Source organism: Carcharodon carcharias, chromosome 17, assembly GCF_017639515.1.
Source record: "Carcharodon carcharias isolate sCarCar2 chromosome 17, sCarCar2.pri, whole genome shotgun sequence".
NCBI lineage: Eukaryota > Metazoa > Chordata > Chondrichthyes > Lamniformes > Lamnidae > Carcharodon > Carcharodon carcharias.
Window position 1 is genome coordinate 9,352,572 of NC_054483.1, and position 18,131 is coordinate 9,370,702.

General features: G+C 49.3%; 1 protein-coding gene across 5 annotated transcripts in view; it reads right to left on the reverse strand.

The window, feature by feature from the left end:
- The window catches only part of grk5l (G protein-coupled receptor kinase 5 like), a 201,783-nt gene extending 184,909 nt beyond the window's left edge, over nt 1–16,874 (reverse strand). For 3 of the 5 annotated variants that reach the window (XM_041209598.1, XM_041209596.1, XM_041209595.1), the window contains exon 1: nt 16,533–16,874. In XM_041209598.1, coding sequence (XP_041065532.1) covers nt 16,533–16,584 — 52 coding nt within the window. In that variant the 5' untranslated portion in view covers nt 16,585–16,874. The remainder of the gene's footprint in view (nt 1–16,532) is intronic. The other 2 variants (XM_041209597.1, XM_041209594.1) reach the window with 1 other exon arrangement.
- Nucleotides 16,875–18,131: the final 1,257 nt, after the last annotated feature.

Below are 18,131 nucleotides of genomic sequence, written 5' to 3' on the forward strand. Positions count from 1 at the left end.
CTTGCATGGGGTGGATCAGTCAGCAGGCTTGCATTCTCCTTCAAGCATAATGCTGGAGCTCCCTTGAAACTGCCAATTTTGGTCGAAACATTCCAGTTATTTCAACGTTAGGTCATGAACCAAGATTATAGGAGTAATTTCTGAGCTTGCTCTGCCGTGTGATGTCTGACTGATTCCATGGATTGTCACTAGCATGAGGCCTCACAGGCTGGTAGACCTACAATTGCTGGGCCTTTAGTTTCCCCGGCGTAGAACGTCTGTGACACTCAGGAGGACTGATTGTACCTGTATTCCAGGACTATGGATCCTTCGCATGGAATGAGTGAACTGCTGTACACTGAGAGTTTCACAGCAGTAGGTTTGACCATGGCCCTCCATGTCTGTAGATACATGTCTTTTAGAATAGTTACCAACATTTTTAGGACTGATAATTTGAATCTTGGCAAACAGTTTGGACGGTGTGATGGTGTCTATGTTTACCATGAGATTGACGGTGTGAAACATGTGCACAATGAGATGAAGAGCGGTGAACACATCATCGTCATTTTCTGGTTGGTCAGTCACCTCATGTATATGTTTCCAATGGGATACCGGACGGTTATTCTCATTGCTTGAAGGTACCTGTTGTGTATAGTCTGTTTGGATCAGTGCACGGCTCTTTGTAGCTGCATGAGCCTTTTCTCCAGTGCACTGCCATTGCCAATGGCCCTTTCTGCCTCATGTCTTACAGAATTGATGGAAATCTGGGCATTTCCTTGGTACATGCAGAAGGCCACACATTCCACATGTCTTGCTAGGTTTGGCTGTTGTAGTAACTGTGTTGACAATTGGGGTTGTACTTAGGACCTGTAAGCTTCATCCACCTGCGAGGATCGCTTCGTACTTACGTCCATCCTTGAGTAGCTCTTCAACGTTATATATTTTGGGTCTGTCTAGCAGGTCTTTCTGGAACGCTTCCACGGGAGGAGATGCGATCAGCAACTCAACAATTCCATCTGCGAGCTCTGTGGTTGAAAAAGCACAGTACGTACCTTTCTCTCTGCTTCTGCTGATGAAGTGCTCTATGGATTCTGTAGGCTGTGGTCGAAATGATATGAACTCGAGTCAATGAATATGGAAGTTTAACCTGATGCTAAACTGGTCTTCCAATGTAGTCCATATCTTTTGGAGACCCTTTAGTTATTCCTGATGTGTTCAGCCTGTGTAGACCTTCATTCCCAATTGTTAGGCAAATTTTTATGGCTTGCTTGTCTGGTTCAGACACACCTGAGTCAAGAAACCATTGTTCTGTACGCTGTTCAAACATTTTGAATCCAGGTCGTAGGTCAGCTGCACCCCAATTCAAACTAGGGAATTTTGTGGACATTCTGACAATATCCCTTTGACTTTCCTTCTTCTTTAGTGCTTGGGATGAGTGTCCCTGTAGCCGCTTTCACCCGCTTTTCTGAAGCTCCACCTAGGAAGTCAAGTTGTGGAGGGAACACACCACCAAGTCATGGAATGTTTGCTTTTCATTCAATTTATTGTCCAGCAACTCCTGAAGCCAACCGTTATAACCGCAACCTACTCTGGCCCAATTTTTATGATGGTTTCTTTGGTTCTTTTTAATGGGACCCTCCCTCGCTTGCTATCTATCTGGCTCACACTCGCCTGGTGACTCACCTCTCCTGACTGAGCTAAGTGGGTGCTGGTCCACTAACTGAACTGGCGGGCTCCATGATGCAATCTCAGCACGGGTGATCTGCCTGCTTACTAGCTCTTCGTTTGAGCACTAGTTCGGTGCCTGTAGCTCCAAAGCTTTTCTTCAGTCACCACACTGCGTTTTCAACACTCTCCGATATTGCTGACCAAATCGTCGAGGATCTTCTTAAGCCGTGCCATACGATCTAAGGGTATTCGCCATGCCGGACCTGTACTTAATCTTGTTGCTACCTGTTTTACTACCAGTGATCACCATGTTTTGATATTACAACAATACAATACCTTACTGTACAAGACACAAGGCACCACTCATAAGTGATTGGGTAAACACATTGTGGGCTCATGTTTGAAGACTAGGCACGCGTGAACAGTTACATGTAGCTTGAAGGCATCAGAGCTGTGTGTGTACACTCTGCTCAAAGCAAAAATGAAACTAAGACTGGATCCCATGACACACTTCCCTTCAAGTGATGCCATGCTGAAGCCCCTTAAAGGCATATTACAACAGATAGCAGGTCCAGTTGACTGGCCATTCCTCACGTGTGAGAACAGGCCAAGGGAGAGCCTCCCACTCCTGTTCTCACCAACAGAAACAGCCACATACTGACTGATTCACTTAGGAGATTGAACATGAAAGGGTTCACATCATTCTCAGTTGCTTATGAATGGACTGAAAAGTGAATTCCAAAATCATTACTGGAAATGACTTAGGTATGAAATCACTGCATCTATTTTAAAATATAATGGATTCCAACAGAGGTGGGGGAGGAGCTGGCTGAGTGAGCGTTCCTTTTGATTAACGATCGATCAACAGGCTGAACACAACGTCAAGTGGGAATTGTGCAGTGCCATCGGCTCTGGTTTAGCGTCACAGCGGGAACTCTACCAAGAATTCACCAATGTCCCTGTCAGCTGACAGGCTTCCATTTGTGGGCTGTGTGCATCAGAAAAAAAGTTAGAAATTTACATGAAGCAAAAAAAAGGCTCAACCACTGGACAAAGGTCTTTGTGATGGAAAAGGGGAGCTTCCTCACCCAGGCCTTTAGGAAGTGGAACGCCACCCAGATCACGGTAAAATACATTACACTGGGCTAGTAATCCACGCCCCGTGACATGATTTCAAATCCCACCTCAAAAACTGAGGGGATATAAATTCAATGAATGAAAATAGCTTTGGAATAAAAACTAAGGAACAGCAATCGTGACTGCAGGGTGGCTGGATTTACTGGGAAAATCCATCTGGTTTGGTGATGGCCCCCACCCCAGGAGGTGTTTTTGCGGGGGGGGGGGGGGGGGTGGGGGGGGTGGCGGTTGTGGGGGGGTTGGGGGGGGGGGGTTTGGAATCTGCCATCCTTACTGGGTCTGGCCAGTTCCTGACTCTGGACTGCCCTCTGACACAGCCTGACATGCTAATTTCAGAAGCTTCGAAAGAAAAAGCACAGGCTGCAACTGATTCAAGAAGGCAGCAGCTCAGCAGGCAGAATTGCCCCTATTTCCTTATTTTCTCAGAAGCCTCGTCGGTTACATCTAGATGCACTTCACAGGGAACTCTCCCAACTGAGAAGAGGGGAGTGTTCAAACAAAGGAGACAGTTCCACATTGCCAAGGGGTTTTGAACAGCTAATGAGAAAGGAGAGATTTGAGAGGGGTGGTGGGGTGGGAGGGGTGTTAGCTTGCCTTCTCCTCCCCGCTGGATGTCCTCTGGGAGCCTAATGGCGTTCCAAAGGGAAACGCATGAGGCAAGAAGGGCTCTGGAGGAAGTAGTCACAGAGGCATCCCTGTCACACAGCCAAGGCTGCTGCAGTGGGAAACAGGCATTGGGGCGAGCTCCAGGGAGGTGGATTTGAGCACTCGCATCCCTCTTATCAAATCCCTCCATGGCCTCGCCCCCTTCCCCCATCCCTGAAACCAGCCCTAAAACCCTCTAAGATAATCTGCACCCCTTCCATTCACCGGGTAAGAACTCTGCCAGGCTATTCCAGCTGTACTCTATTTTTTACTTAGTTCTGTTGAAGGGTCATGAGGACTCGAAAAGTCAACTGTGCTCTTCTCCGCCAACGCTGCCAGACCTGCTGAGTTTTTCCAGGTGTTTCTGTTTTTGTTTTGGATTTCCGGCATCCGCAGTTTTTTGTTTTTAATCCAGCTGAAAAAGTGGGAGGGTCAGCAATGCAGACAAGGGGAATGGAATATAAAAGTAGGGAAGATTTACTGCAGCTATACAGGGCCTTGATGAGACCACATCTGGAGTGCTGCGTACAGCTTTGGTCTCCTTATTTGGAAAACATATCAGTGCATTAGAAGCAGTTCAGGGAAGGTTCACTTGACTCATTCCTAGGCTGAAGGGCTTATCTTATGAAGAATGGATGAACAGATTGGGTCCATACCCATTGGAGTTCAGAAGAATGAGACGTGATCTTTTTGAAACATATAAGATCCTGAGGGGACTTGATAGGGTGGATACCGGGAGGGTGTCTCCTCTTGTGGGGGAGACTAGAACTAGGGGACATAGTTTAAGAGTAGAGATGCACCATTTAAGGCAGAGAGGAAGAGAATTTTTTTTCTCTCAGAGGGCCGTTAGTCTGTGGCATTCTCTTCCCCAGAAAGTCATGGAGGCTGGGTCATTGAATATATTTAAGGCTGAGTTAAACAGATTTTTTGATAGACAAGGGAGTTAAGGGGATGACAAAGTGGAGTTGAAGCCACAGCTGGATCAGCACGATCTTACTAAATGGTGGAGCAGGATCAAAGGGCTGAATGGCCTACTCCCAAGTCCTAATGTTTTGCCTCGACAGGAACAGGGCCCCTGTTAGATTACAGAGCTGTCCCCACATGCACGCACACATGTGGTGGCAGATCCTGCAACATGAACATGGGCGTTAATTTTGAAAGTACCAAGACTCCTCTGGAGAATGTGAGGACCTTTGGAGGGCTGGGGAACACTCCCAGCAAGTATAAAGAGGTGCCAGCGGCTGTGATTTTGGGGGCTTGCCCATTCCGTCGAGTTATCCTGAGACAGCTGTATAGGGTCAAAAGAGGGAAAAGCCTTCGCAGCAGTAGCTGGTATGATAATTCCTCTGGCAGTTCTGCCGATTTCGGACTTACTTCAACAGCGGAGCAAGCGATTCACACAAGACCAGCTCCCACCCTGGAGGAAGGGTTCTGCAGGATAATGTAGGAGGGCCCAGGGCATTCCAGAGTGTTACTCCGGAGTGTCACTCTATCTGGGAATGGTGTTCCTTCTCTGGGCCTAATGAACGCAGTGATCTGCTGCTTTCCAGGCCTCTCAATTCAAATGATAACCCAGAGGGATTTCAGAAGAAGCTCCTTTATCCAGAAGCGTCACGAGAATGTGGAATGCACTGCCCCAAGGAGCAATTGAGCTGAATAGCATCAATACATTGAAGTTGAAGCTAGATAAACACATGGAGGGGGAAAGGAATAGATGTTTATGGGGGTGAGATGATGTCGGGTGGAGCACAGACACTGGTATGGACCAGCTCGGCCAAATGGCCTGTTCCTGTGCTGTAAGGTCTGTGTAACATCCAACATTTTATTAAACGCTGAAGTCCTACTTTCCTCCGGTGAAATGTTGTTTTGTTCGAATCACAAGCTAAATCCATTTGTTTTTACGAACAAATGCAAGTAGGGAATGCCATCGTAACTGGAACCAACCTTCCTCAGTCCAGTCCAATCCTCGGCTTTCCCTTTCTTTCTTTGTCACGCCTGCAAGAGGGTATTCTCAATTCAGCCTCAGCTCGGAATCACTAGACACGGGGGGGGGTCGCGAACCAGCTCTTAAAGCGAGCTAAACACGACAGTGCAGCGAGAGGCTCAAAGGACGGTTGCCGCAGGAACGGAGATGGTCACGCCGTTGCGCCCGGTGAGCGTTCCGAGTCAAGTCGCCTTGCTGGGACAGAGCGCACCATTTATGTGCGTCTGAACCGTGCTCACTGAGCGGGAAGTTCTTCAGAGGCCACCGGGTCAAAAGCGCTTTCCAGGCCAGAAGAGGTCCCGAGACCTCCAAACACAAAAGTTGGAAACCGCTTTGGGAAACGATCTTTAAAGATTCAAAGTCAGCAGTAAAGTGAGCTAGAGTTGCCTTTATTCCATTACAGCAATGAAAAAAAGCTTTCATTGCTTTCCAAGTCAAAGCAAATAGAGGAGGAATGACACCATGCTCAAACTATCCAGCATTTGAACTAGTAAAAAGATGCAGTAAAAACACCAGGGGGTGGTTTGGGGGGGTTGGGGTTGGGGGGGGGGGGTGGGGTGGTGGGGGGGGTGGAAAAAAGATGCGTTGAAACCGCTGCCAAAACAACCAGACGTCAGATTGCCAAAAAAACTTGGGAATTTGCGGATGTGTCCAAAGAAAATAATGGCTGATAAATTCAGCAACAAATAATAGCAAGGGGAGGAGGCATCAGGTTAACTGCGAGGTCAACAACTCATGCTACTCACATGTGGGCTGCCTCATTTTCCCAAGACTGTATTCTGCTCCTTCCTTGCAAAAAAACCATTATCACTCACGCACCATTTTTCCAACAAACAGCAGTGGTCTCAGAGAGCTATAGGCGGCGAGGACCCCCGTTGACATCGCGGCGTTCTGTATCTGATGGGAGTAAAGGAGCGCTCCCACAGTTTGACACTGGAGGGTTCAAGTGTTGCTGGTTGAGAGTTGCCTGGTGGGCATCAGCTGTGGTGGAGCGAGTGGCACTCACACCTCAAAGGTCAGAGGTTCAAGTCCCATTCTTGGAATTTTCAGCACGTCATCCAGGCTGACATCCCACTGCAGCACTAAGAGGGTGCTGCACTGTCAGAGGAGCCGGCTTTCGGGTGAGACGCTAAACAACCGTCTGCTCGCTCAAACATCGCTCGGTGCCACTCAAAAGAGGAGCAGGGGGGCTCTCCCTGACGTCCTGACCAATATTTACCCCTCACCCAATATGGTGAAGAAACAGTCATTGCCCCATTGTGTTTGTGGGAGTTTGCTGTGTGCAAATTGGCTGCTGCATTCCCTGCACAGTAACTACACTTCAGAAGGACTTCACTAGATGCGAGGAAATTTGGGAGATTGTGCAGGAGCGATAGAAAGGTCAATGTGCCTTGCCCAAGTACTCGACTTATCCAGGTGATAGTGGGGCTTCTGATATCGTCAACTCTGCAAATATAAACAACGGGGACACTGTGCTGGCAATTAAAGTTTACAGTCAGGGCATTTAATTCAATTAACCCCTCAGTGCCCAGGTTGTGTGAAATCCAAAGCACTCCAGGCAATATTGTTGGCAAGAGTTAGACAGGCAGCTAGAGCCTGGGAATGACTGCTGCAGTATCCATCCGTCTGCACTTTTAGTGAGGGCAGATTGTTGTTTCTTTCAATGGGATCCGCTGAACAGTGAACAGAGGCAGAGGTTAACAATGTGTCAAGCGTCACCAGCTCACACCACCAACCACCAACAGTTTATACACTTTAGCTTCCGGCACCACTTCATGCCTCAGGTATGTACTAAAGATTTTCTTTCTCTCTCCCTCTCCATCTCAAGACTGAAGGCAGTGACTGATCACTAAGCAGCTGCCTTCGGCTATCTCTCCCAGATCGTCATTCTTCATGGGAATGGTGGCATCAAGCTATTGCAATGGGACAAATAATCAGAGAGATGCCAGGGCGAATGCTCCAGTGACTCGAGTTCAAATCCTGCTCAGGATCTCGGAGAATTTCAATCCAATTAATTGATTAGTTAATCTGGATTGGGTGGGGTGGGGTGGGGGGGGGAAAAAAAACAGTCTGAGGAAAGGACCTTGGATTGTCTCAGAAACCCATCTGGTACACAAACAGCCTTGAGGGAAGGAAATCAGCCACCGGCGCCTTGCTCCGGACCCACAGTAACGGGCAAGCCGTTTCATTGTCAGGAAGCTGGCTCCCCCATGGCCTTTCTTAAGGGCAACCGGGGACAGGCAATAAATGCCGGGCCTTGCCAGTGATACCCACATCCTGTGAATGCCACAAGCGTGAACGTGGACACTAGCGGCAGGGCTGTGGGGCCGAGCCTGTCCTCTGAGCGTTCACACTCACACACTTACCAGCAAGAGTTCATGGGCAGCAGCAAAGTTGGAGCTTGGTTGATTATTTTTCCAAGGCTTGTTAAGAAGCCAGTTGGATCCCTACAGCCCACAAGGCAGGCAGATAAACCAATTTCCCAGCCTTAGGCCCCGCGATGCTGAAGAGAGCAAATCCAAAACTCCAAAATTTGAAGTGCAACTCAGGAAGGTTTTGATTTATTGAATTACCAGTGAATGCATACCAGAGAGACAAGCCTTCAGACAAACTATGCCAGGTTCGTGCCCCACACTCGACTTCACTGAACCCTAGCACGATCACCTTTGAGCACTCCGATTGCTTCAGAATCGCTGAAACTGAGGAAGCGACGCCACAAGTGAAGCATTGGCAAAGCCCCCAGTCAGTTTGTGTAGAGCAAGTGCTCACAGGCACCAAACGGACGAGGGGCTGGGCAGTGCAGTAAACAAGCAGCAGAACGCTAAGTGGAGTTTCCTACCAAGACCGACAGAGTCACCTTTTCAGGGCACAACGAACATGGGTTTCCCAAAACCGCACAGCATATTTGGTCCCAGTGAGATTTAAAGGAATGAACTCTGAGCCCTGTGATCTTGCTGCCAACCCTTGCCTTTCATCAATTGTGTCCAAAAGCAAGGGTTTGTTTGCTTAATTGCCCTGTCATGTGACCCACACACAACAAAAACGGGCCAAGTACCAGCTCCGAGCAGCTTCTGCCCTATTTGACTCTTATTACCATGGCGCTCGCTTCAACTGCACCTCAGCTGTTATTATCCAGACCGTGGAAAAATTCTTTTTATCACGGGCTTAGAATTTCATGAAGGAAAGAGAACTCGCAGGGCATTCAACAACGTGCCACATCATAAGATAAATCTATCTGAAGATCAATCATGCGAGTTAGTTTACACTTCTCCACACGGCCGATTTTAAATCTAAAACGTTACAGCAATACTCAGGCCACTGAGCTACTCTCAATCCCATTGGGACAGACAGGATGATGGCAGTGCAAGAATAACATTGCCGCTTTTGCTAAGGCTGTTCACTGAGAAGAAAGGGGGGTTTAAAGTAAAGTGGGTTGTCCTGAAGGCTTGGCCAAAAGCATGCAGCTAAGTTTACTCAGAGGTCACTCCTGGGAGGCATCCAGGAGCAGGTGGTGGTAGCAGCAACGCTCCGCTCAAAGCAACATGGTGAGCCCTTTGGATTCTCAACTAAGGGTCTCCAATCCAAAAGGTGAAGGGGGTTATCCCTTCTCAATGCTGATGGATGCTGGGCCTGCTTCCCTCTCATCTAACCGCTACAAAGGAGAACCTCATGTCTTCCTCCACCAGTCGGTCTCAGAGCCTCCCTGTTGTCAAAGCCCAGGCCTGAGTCCAAGTGCAAGAGGTGAACATGCCCAATACTGGCAGTGAAATCTCACAGATAGATAGTTGCCACATTGTGTCTCCCGCTCCCCCCCCACCCCGGCAGGCAGACATCCCTCAAAGGCTTCACACACGCTCCCAGCTAAATGATTACCTAATGAAAACAAATAGCCCATGTTCCTGGGAGGAACACAATGCGAGATCAGATAGAGCAGTCAGCACAGCAAGCTGTGGAACAAAGCATCCTGGAAAAATTATTTTTCGACCTTATACACACGGACTCTGACTAAAACACCGCTCCATCAACACTGCGTTGTTTACTTCCAAGCTGTTAAAAAAAAACTCTAAGTGCTCAGGCACAGAGTTTAATATTTCAACAGCGTGGATTTGTTCATAAGCAGAGGCTTCAGAGGCACATTTGTAAACAAAGACCCACAAGACAATCCTACCATCAGCCAAACAGACAATGCTCCAGGTTTGAATGCTGGTCTGGTCAGAGGTAGATTTTAGACAGAACAGCAATAGAGACACATTTACTGCCAGCTTACTGATGTGCACTGCTCCAACACTTGGCCAACTGCGGCCACCATCTGTCACCATCTCTGGGACTTTAGCCCAGCAACATAAGTCAGTTCTCTCAGGAGATGCGAGGAAGACAAGTGGGAAGAGAATGAGGCGATCCTGGGGTGATGCAACTCCATCCTGAGAGCACGCCAATTGCAAGGGCCGGCTGGAGACTTTAACACAACCAGAGTACAGGACAGGAACATCACTGATGGTGTCAGGAAACTTGGTGTATGTGTGCAGAAGTCATTGAAGGTTTGCAGGACAGGTGGAGAGAGCAGTTACTAAAGCATACAGTATCCTGGGCCTTATTAATAGGGGCAAAGAGTACAAGTGCAAGGAGGTTATGTTGAACACATATAGGACACTTGTCAGATCTCAGCTGGAGTATTGTGCGCAGTTCTGGGCACCACACGATAGGAAGGAGACAATGAAGAAGAGGTTTATAAGAATGGTTCCAGGGATGAGACACTTCAGCTATGAGGATAGATTGAAGAGGTTGGGACTGTTCTCCATGGAGAGAAGAAGGCTGAGAGGAGATTTGATCGAGATGTTCAAAATCATGAGGGGGACTGGCCAGAGTGGATAGGGAGAGACTGTTCCCGCTTGTAGAAGGATCAAGAGCGAGAGGGCATAGGTTTAAAGTGATTTGCAAAAAAAGTAAATGTGACGTGAGAAAAAACTTTTTCACATGAGTGGTTTGGGTCTGGAATGCACTGCCTAGAAGTGTGGTGGAGGCATGTTCAATCAATGCATTCAAGAGGGCATTGGATGATTATTTGAATAGCAGTGCAGGGGCATGGGGAAAAGGCAGGGCAATGGCACTAGGTCATAATGCTCATTAGAGAGCCGGTGCAGACACAATGGGCTGAATGGCCTCCTTCTGCACTGTAACAATTCGGTGATTCTGTTTGCATCAATGAGGTCCATTAGAAACCATCAGAGCTCTTCATCTGAAGAACTTGGGAACAGTCAGGAAGCAATGAGACAGGCTTGGTCGCAGTCAAACACAAATCTAGAAATGCAGACCCCACACAGTACACCACGAGATTGTAGCCCAAAAGTATAGGTCAGCAATGCTGATCAATCTTGACCAACCTGTCTGGACATCCGTACAAGTGCTCACTCTTTGAACAACAGTACTCTTTCTCAACCCTAACACCAGGGCTATAGATCCAGGAGAGATCCAGCTACAAATTTCAAGAATCCCAGCTGTGATCACACCAGCCTGGGCCTTGGGCAAACTGAAGCAGATGTGGCAAGACATCCAAACTGAATTTCTGAAGGATGTCTGGAAAGGAACTACTTTAATTTGGCTCTTCCCTACTTACAAACAGCTTTTACCCATTTCTGAAAGAACTTAAATGTAGTAAAATATCTCAAAACGTTCCATAGAAACACAAAAAGTACAGCAAGGCTACAGAGGGAGTTGTAAAGGAAGAATCAGGGTCTTGAATTCAATGAGGTCGTCTTGATCATAAGTGGACCAGTGAGGAGAACACTGGGCAAGGAAAGCTGGAAGTGAAGAAGGTGTACACGAGGTGGGTGATGCTGGGGGTGAGGGTGGCAACTTCTGGTCTTGGAAAGATGTGCTCTGGGTCAAATAGACCCAAATGTCACCCATTCCCGAGCAGCACCAGGCAGGCAGAGACAATGGGAATAGCTGGTTGGGAGGTTCTGGCAGAGCAGGATGGTGTGGGTTGCTGAAGGAAGTTCTCATTTGTCCATTCTGATGAGAGGGCGAGGGGGGATTGTGGGGTGACAATGTGGGGTCTTTCAGAGATATGTGGAAAGATCCCCTATAATGGATAATGCTGCCAGAGACAAACATCTGGACAAAAGGCAAGAGGCAGCCAGAGGCAGTTGGAGGAGGGTTGGCAAGCTCTGTTGTAGCTGTTCCAATGCAAAGTGTGAGTTATGTCACAGAGCAAGATCAAGCAGTGAACAGTGGTGAAGGCCTGGGTGAGGCTGAAGGAGAGGGGGGGGAAAAGAACAGCAAGCATTTTTGTTACATTCAGAGGCACGATAACCCCACACTGAGCAGTAAAGCAGGGGGATGCCGATCCTGAAGCGATCATTCCAATTCTCTGTCACCACTGGATGCAAGGTCAGGGGAGAGCTCCAGCCAAGAAGACAAAATGAAAATCAGCTCAGATGCTTGTTACCTCGAGGTACACCCTTCTCATTATATCTAGGTTAATACCACTTGGATTCCACGTCCTCAGTCAGGGTAGCAGCCGAGGTGCCAAGCTGCTATCCCAATGACAAATCCTCAGCCAACTTCAAAATCTGCAGCACTGGCTCAACAGTCTGTTGAGAACATCAGCAAGCTTTTATCGAGGCTTCAGCAGTGAGCTGGAGCACTGCAAACTCCATTTAGGAATGGCATGATTGTGGAGAAAAGCATACGGATGATAACTGTGACATACTGGTAGACAGAGGTGCATTCTGGTTGGACTGTCAACAGGTATTCAATGGGACTCTGCGAGAGCATCCAGAGAATTGGAAGCAACCCTATTGCCAGGCTGGACAATTGCAGCTATGAGGAGAGATTGGATAGGCGAGGGTTGTTTTCCTTAGAACAGAAGAGGCTGAGGGGGGACCTAACTGAGGTGTACAAGGTTATGAGGGCTGTAGATAGGGTAGACAGGAAATATTTGTTTCCCCTAACTGAGGGGTCAATTACCAGGGGACAGAGATTTAAGGTGATTGGTAGAAGGATTAGGGGGGACATGAGGAAAAACATTTTCACCCAGGGGGTGGTGGGTATCTGGAGTTCACTGGAGTTGGTGTTTGAGGCTGAAATGCTCAACTGTTTTAAAAGGGACCTGGATCTGCATCTGAAGTGCTGTAACCTGCAAGGCTACAGACCAGGTGCTGGAAAGTGGGATTAAAAATGAGCGGCTAGCTTCCATTTTTTTTGGCTGGAGCAGAAGGGAATATTTTTGGTTTGGCAGGTGACTGTTGATGCTTCTGCTGCCAAGGATCTGTACTGGTCTCAGCTCCTCACCATCGGTGAGGAAATTAGTGTTGTATATGCAAGGCACCAAGCGGGGAGTCACAATACACTGGGTGACGGAGCAGGGAGTGACAAAGTGGCAGAGGCAAAGGGAATGAGAACAAGTGTAGCAGACAAGAGTTCAAGGTGGGAAGGTCATGCACTTTTGACGGATGGACATGTTCTGTACCGGAATGGTGGCACTGCAGGAGCCTCTTGATTGTGGTGAATGAATGGGAGGAGTGGGGGGGGGGAAAAGGAATTCAGTTGCGGATAAACACAAATCACTGGCAGCCACTGCACAGGTAGAATGCTTCAGAACTACAGTTCACAGAATATCATCCAGACCTTGATGTAACAAGTAGTCAGATGCATGGCTTCTGAAGTGCTTTATCTCAAGGAGTTTGAGTGCAACTGAGGAGGCCATGCCTCAAAAAGGTGTCTCGAAACGATTAGTGTTGATTCAGCAGAATGATGTCAAAATGATAAGGGTAGGTTTCAGAAGCTTAGGTTCCGCTCCTCTGAGGTTAGGCTTCGTGTTTGATCACATGCAGAATCCAATCCGTCCAGTGGGTGTGGGGTGGGGGGGGGGGGGGGGGGGGGAGAAATCCTGAACCCTGACATTGGAACCAGCCTTTCAAGGGGGAAATCAGGAGACTCTTTCCGCACAGAGAGAACCGTGGAGGTCAGGATGGAGATAGAGGGATTTGTTTGTGACATGGTGCTCACTCACTCACACACACACACACGCGGATCAGCACCGTGTCGCGGCTCGCGCGCACACGCCGTGCCAGACCTGCTCGCGCGCACATGCACGCGCCGAATCCTGCTCCCTTGCACAAGCGGACCAGGACAGTGAAGCCGCCAGTGGGAGCAGGAGGCTGTGTCGGGGGCGTGTTGCAGTGTTGGGTGTTTGGAGAACAAGGGGAGCCTGAATCTTATGGGAGCTGATACCCTGCCCGAGATGTGCTTATTCCAGACCAGGGCTGGAAATGTACACACACACACACACAAAATCCAAATACGACTCTCATCCTGCAGGATCACAGCCCACTGTAGTCTAAACCATCACCCTGAACTAGCTGGAACTTTAAATAAAAAATACGCTTGGAACTTTACGCTACATTTTACACACTTCAATTATTTTTTAAATGCTCATTGGGGGGCTACATTTTACAATTATTTTTAAATGCTCATTTGGGGGGGCTACATTTTACACACTTCAATTATTTTTTAAATGCTCATGGGGGGGGCTACATTTTACACGCCAATTATTTTTTAAATGCTCATTGGGGGGGCTACATTTTACACACTTCAATTATTTTTTAAATGCTCATTTGGTGGGGGGGGGGGGGGCTACGTTTTACATACTTCAATTATTGTTTTTAAATGCTCGTTTGTGGGGGGGGCTTTGTGAGAAATAGCCAAGTCTTCAGGCTCAACCAATCACACTTGAGCATTGCACCAAGAGCCAAGCGGTCGGTCACTTTGCCGGCGGACCTAATGTCCCCTCCAAAGCTGCCCCAGGTCTCTGTCTGCGCTGCGGTGTGGCTGAGTCCTGTCCGCCCCGTGGGAAGATTTTTTTAAAAAAAAAAGCTGGGCTTGCTCTCTTCAGACCAAAAGGCGGCTTAAGGGGGTGACTGAACAGAGATGCGCGCAGTGAGGGTTTCGCGTGTGCTACTCGGGAGAACCCGTTTCCATTGGCTTGGTAACGAGAGGTTCCAGGTTTCCAGAACGGGGGATGAGAGATGAGAGAAGAATGCCAGGGAGCTAGAACGAACCCCACAGGGCGGAATGGTCTCCGGCGACGCTGCTGGATTGGGTGACTCCCTGCCCTGTGAGACAAGGGTTGAAGAACCTCCCTCAGCAGCGCTCAACCACACGCATCCTTTCTCAGTTACAATAACCACCCCCAGCTTTAAGGCAGCAGTCGTGCTTTCTCCCAAGGGCAGGTTTGGAAAATAATCCCCCACTTACACAACCTCAGCTGTCAAGGGCTCTTGACTGAGGTCCCCGCTGGTTTATTATTCCTATCGAATGGACACAAGGGTCACCCACACCTGTGTTTGCAGGGAATAGCTAGCTTCCCTTTCACAGCATATGGGGGGGGGGGGGGGGGGGGGTGGGAGCAGGGTCTTTGGTTTCACCCAGAGGGACAGCATGGGGGTGGGGGGGAGACGAGGACCAGGTCTTTCTTTATGACATCACATGTCATCCCAAATTGCTTCACAGCCGGTGACGATGGGGCAAGGTCGAGGTTGCAACATCGGGAACGTGGGGCTGCCAGTCCGGACACAGCAAGCTCCCACAAAACAGCCATCAACCAGGTCAGCGGCCCACACGTGCATGTGGTGGCGGGTCTGAGGGCTGAATATTGGCCAGGACACCAGGGTGAACTCCACCTCCACCTCCACCCCCCCCCACCCCTCTGGTTCCAGAAGGAGCTCGGTTTCCCTCTCCTCTCTATTGCTGTCAGACCTGCTCCCACATAGCAGTTGTGGTTGTTGTGTAGGAGCTGGTGTCCCTTTCCCACCCACTCCACACACACACACACACACACACACAGAGCTGGGTCTCAGGTCAGTCGGCCTCATTAAATGGCCTCTTCCTCTTCCCCCCCACCCACCCTCCATCCAAAGTGGGGTGGGCTCAGTTAAACATCTCAGAGCGAAAGACAACCGCTCAGACAGTGCGGCACACCCTCACCTGAGTGTCCAACTCAAGTTTCCAATGCTGAACATGATTGTTAAGCGAGAAGATACCGGGTAGGAAGAGAAGCTGGAACGCTCGCGCCAACGGCTGAGAGTTTGAGAGTTCACTTTGACGCCAAAGTTTGTTCCAACTCACATTGAATGAAAATGGTAGAGAAGGGAATAAACGTGGAGAGAAGCCCAGCCAAACGGGTCAACCGACTTTATCCAACCAGACTGATCGTGTGGCTTGACCGGAGTGGCTGGATGTTTTATACAGTGAGGGGTGAACCAACACCTTTATAATGAGCTAACTCAATCAATCAAACAGACCAGGTCCAGGAGAGTGGTGGCGAGTCCTGCTCACTCGAATCATCCCCCACCCCCCCCAACTGACTACTACTGCCTTGACCCTGACCAGCAACAGATCTCACACACTTGAGTTTCTAAAGGCATTGACAACTGAACAACAAACCACAAAACAAAAAAGGTAAATGATCAAGTGGCTGGCTAGGGTTCTCCTGAGAGGCTGCACTGACCCCAGTTGCAGCAATCTCTCTCTCTCTCTCTGTGTGTGTGTGGCAGGAACCACGGTGTGAAACGACCCACCACACAACAAAAACACATTCACGTTTTCCGTAAGAGAGCCACACAACGAACAGGAAGAAAACTGCACAGTGGGGGTGGCGGTGGGGGGGGGGGGGGGGGGACTGTCACTGTTAATGGCACAAGCTCCTTCACCCCACCCCAATACAAACACTGGTCTATTTCCGGGGTTCACATCATTGCTTTCACTTGGATGGGGGGGTGGGGGGGAGTGGGTGTTACTCCCCCCACTTCAAGGTGAGCTCTTCCTCCCCGAGATGAAGGGGGGGGAGTAGGGGGGAAGAGGGGAGAGGGGAGGAGAGTAGGGGAGAGTAAGGGGGGAGAGTGGGGGGAGAGAGTAGGTGGGGAGGAGAGTAGGTGAGGGGGGAGAGTGGGGGGGGGTAGAGAGTAGGGGGGGGTAGAGAGTAGGGGGGGTAGAGAGTAGGAGGGGGGGGAGGGACATTGGCCGCCTCTCCCAACCCGAAACCACCCCCCCTCCCCTTGGCAATGCTAAAACTTTGAAATGCCCCTTCGAGAAAGGGGGAACTGGCGCCGCTGCTTACCTTCCCTCGCTTTCAGCAGCACGGTGTTGGCGACAATATTCTCCAGCTCCATTGGAGGTGTTCAGCACTGGGGGTTCCTCTGGGGAGAAGGTGGTGGGGTTGAGGGGGGGGGAGAGAAGAGGTGGTGTTAATTGGGTGGGAGGGAGGGAGGGAGGGAGGGGGGGTGAAGTTGCCCAGATGCTGTCCCTCCCTCCTTCTCTCAGGGTGCAGGGTCACACACAGACACACATAGCCAAGGTTAGTCCGGCTGTCAGTTTCCTGAGGGAATCCCCCTCTCTCCGAGTTCAGTGTATCCACCACCTTCCAATTGTAATTTCCCCCCCTTTGGATACACTACGTTCCACAGGCGGAGGGGAAGGGGGGGCGGGGCCTGAGCCCAGAGGGGGCGGGGCCACCACCCCGCTGACGTCAATCTCTGCGTCATTCCCGCCCCCACACTGCGTCCGCCCGCCCAGGGCACTCTCAAACAAACAGCTTCACGCATACGCTGCTGAAGGTTTGCACTTGTGGAGCGCCTTTCCCATCCTCTCCCGCCACCAAACCCCAACCTCCACCCCCCCCCCCCCCACTTGCAAACAAAAATAAAAAGTTCTCAGGCCAACGAAAGTCCTTTTGAAGTTTAGCCATTGTTGCGTTAACCCAAGAGGACCAACCCCGCCCCCCCTAGTAAAACTTGGAAATGACCGGCACAGGTCCGGACTGGAGTTCCAGACGCAGAAAAACAAGTCCAGTCAATTCCCGACCTTGTCTGGTTTTTTTTCCCTTGAGGCAACATGGCAACCAATTAGCTCAGGGCAAGCTCCCTCCGAACAGCCACACCAGAATGACCAGATGACTAGCCTTCCATGAAAGACTGGCATTTATATATATATATATATATATAGCCCTTTTTCACAACTGGCCATTTGTCTCTTTGCTGCCACCTTTCAAAGTGCCATCAGGTCTATAATGTACCAAATGGTGTTATCAGTCTTGCCGAAAAAGAGAGGTATGTTGAAGCTTCTGGTCTTGCACTCATCAGGGCAAATGCAAGAATGGCAAATTTCAAACGATCGCAATTTATGGAACGGGGGGATAAGGGGGCGGATTGGTTAACGTGCAAGTTGACTGCAGAATAAATTGTTCTGATCGTTTGAAATTTGATGTTCTTGGATTTGCGCTGATGAAGATTCTTGTCTTGCACTCAACACTTCTCTCTCAGCAGCAAAATTCAAACGTAGCCATGTTGATTGAGGGACAAACATCGGTCAGAAAGCTGGAAAGAACGCCCCTACTCTTCAAAATAGATTTTTTTTTTTACCTCCGTCCATCAGATAGCAGTTATGTTAACCTCTTATTCGAAAGACTGTGCAGCACTCCCTCAGTCATGCACCGGGAGCGTCAGCTGAGAATTTCTTTGTGCTCCAGTCCTGTGGTGGGACGTGAACCTACCGCCTTGCGACTCAGCCAGGAGTGCTACCCACTGAACCACCATTGATCCTGTCCAAAAGGATGGTGGCAGAAGATTTAGTAGTTGCAAAAAGGAATTGAATAAATACACGAAAGGAATGGAGCGTGTAATGTTATGGGGAATGGGACAAATTGTATACAAGAGCTAGC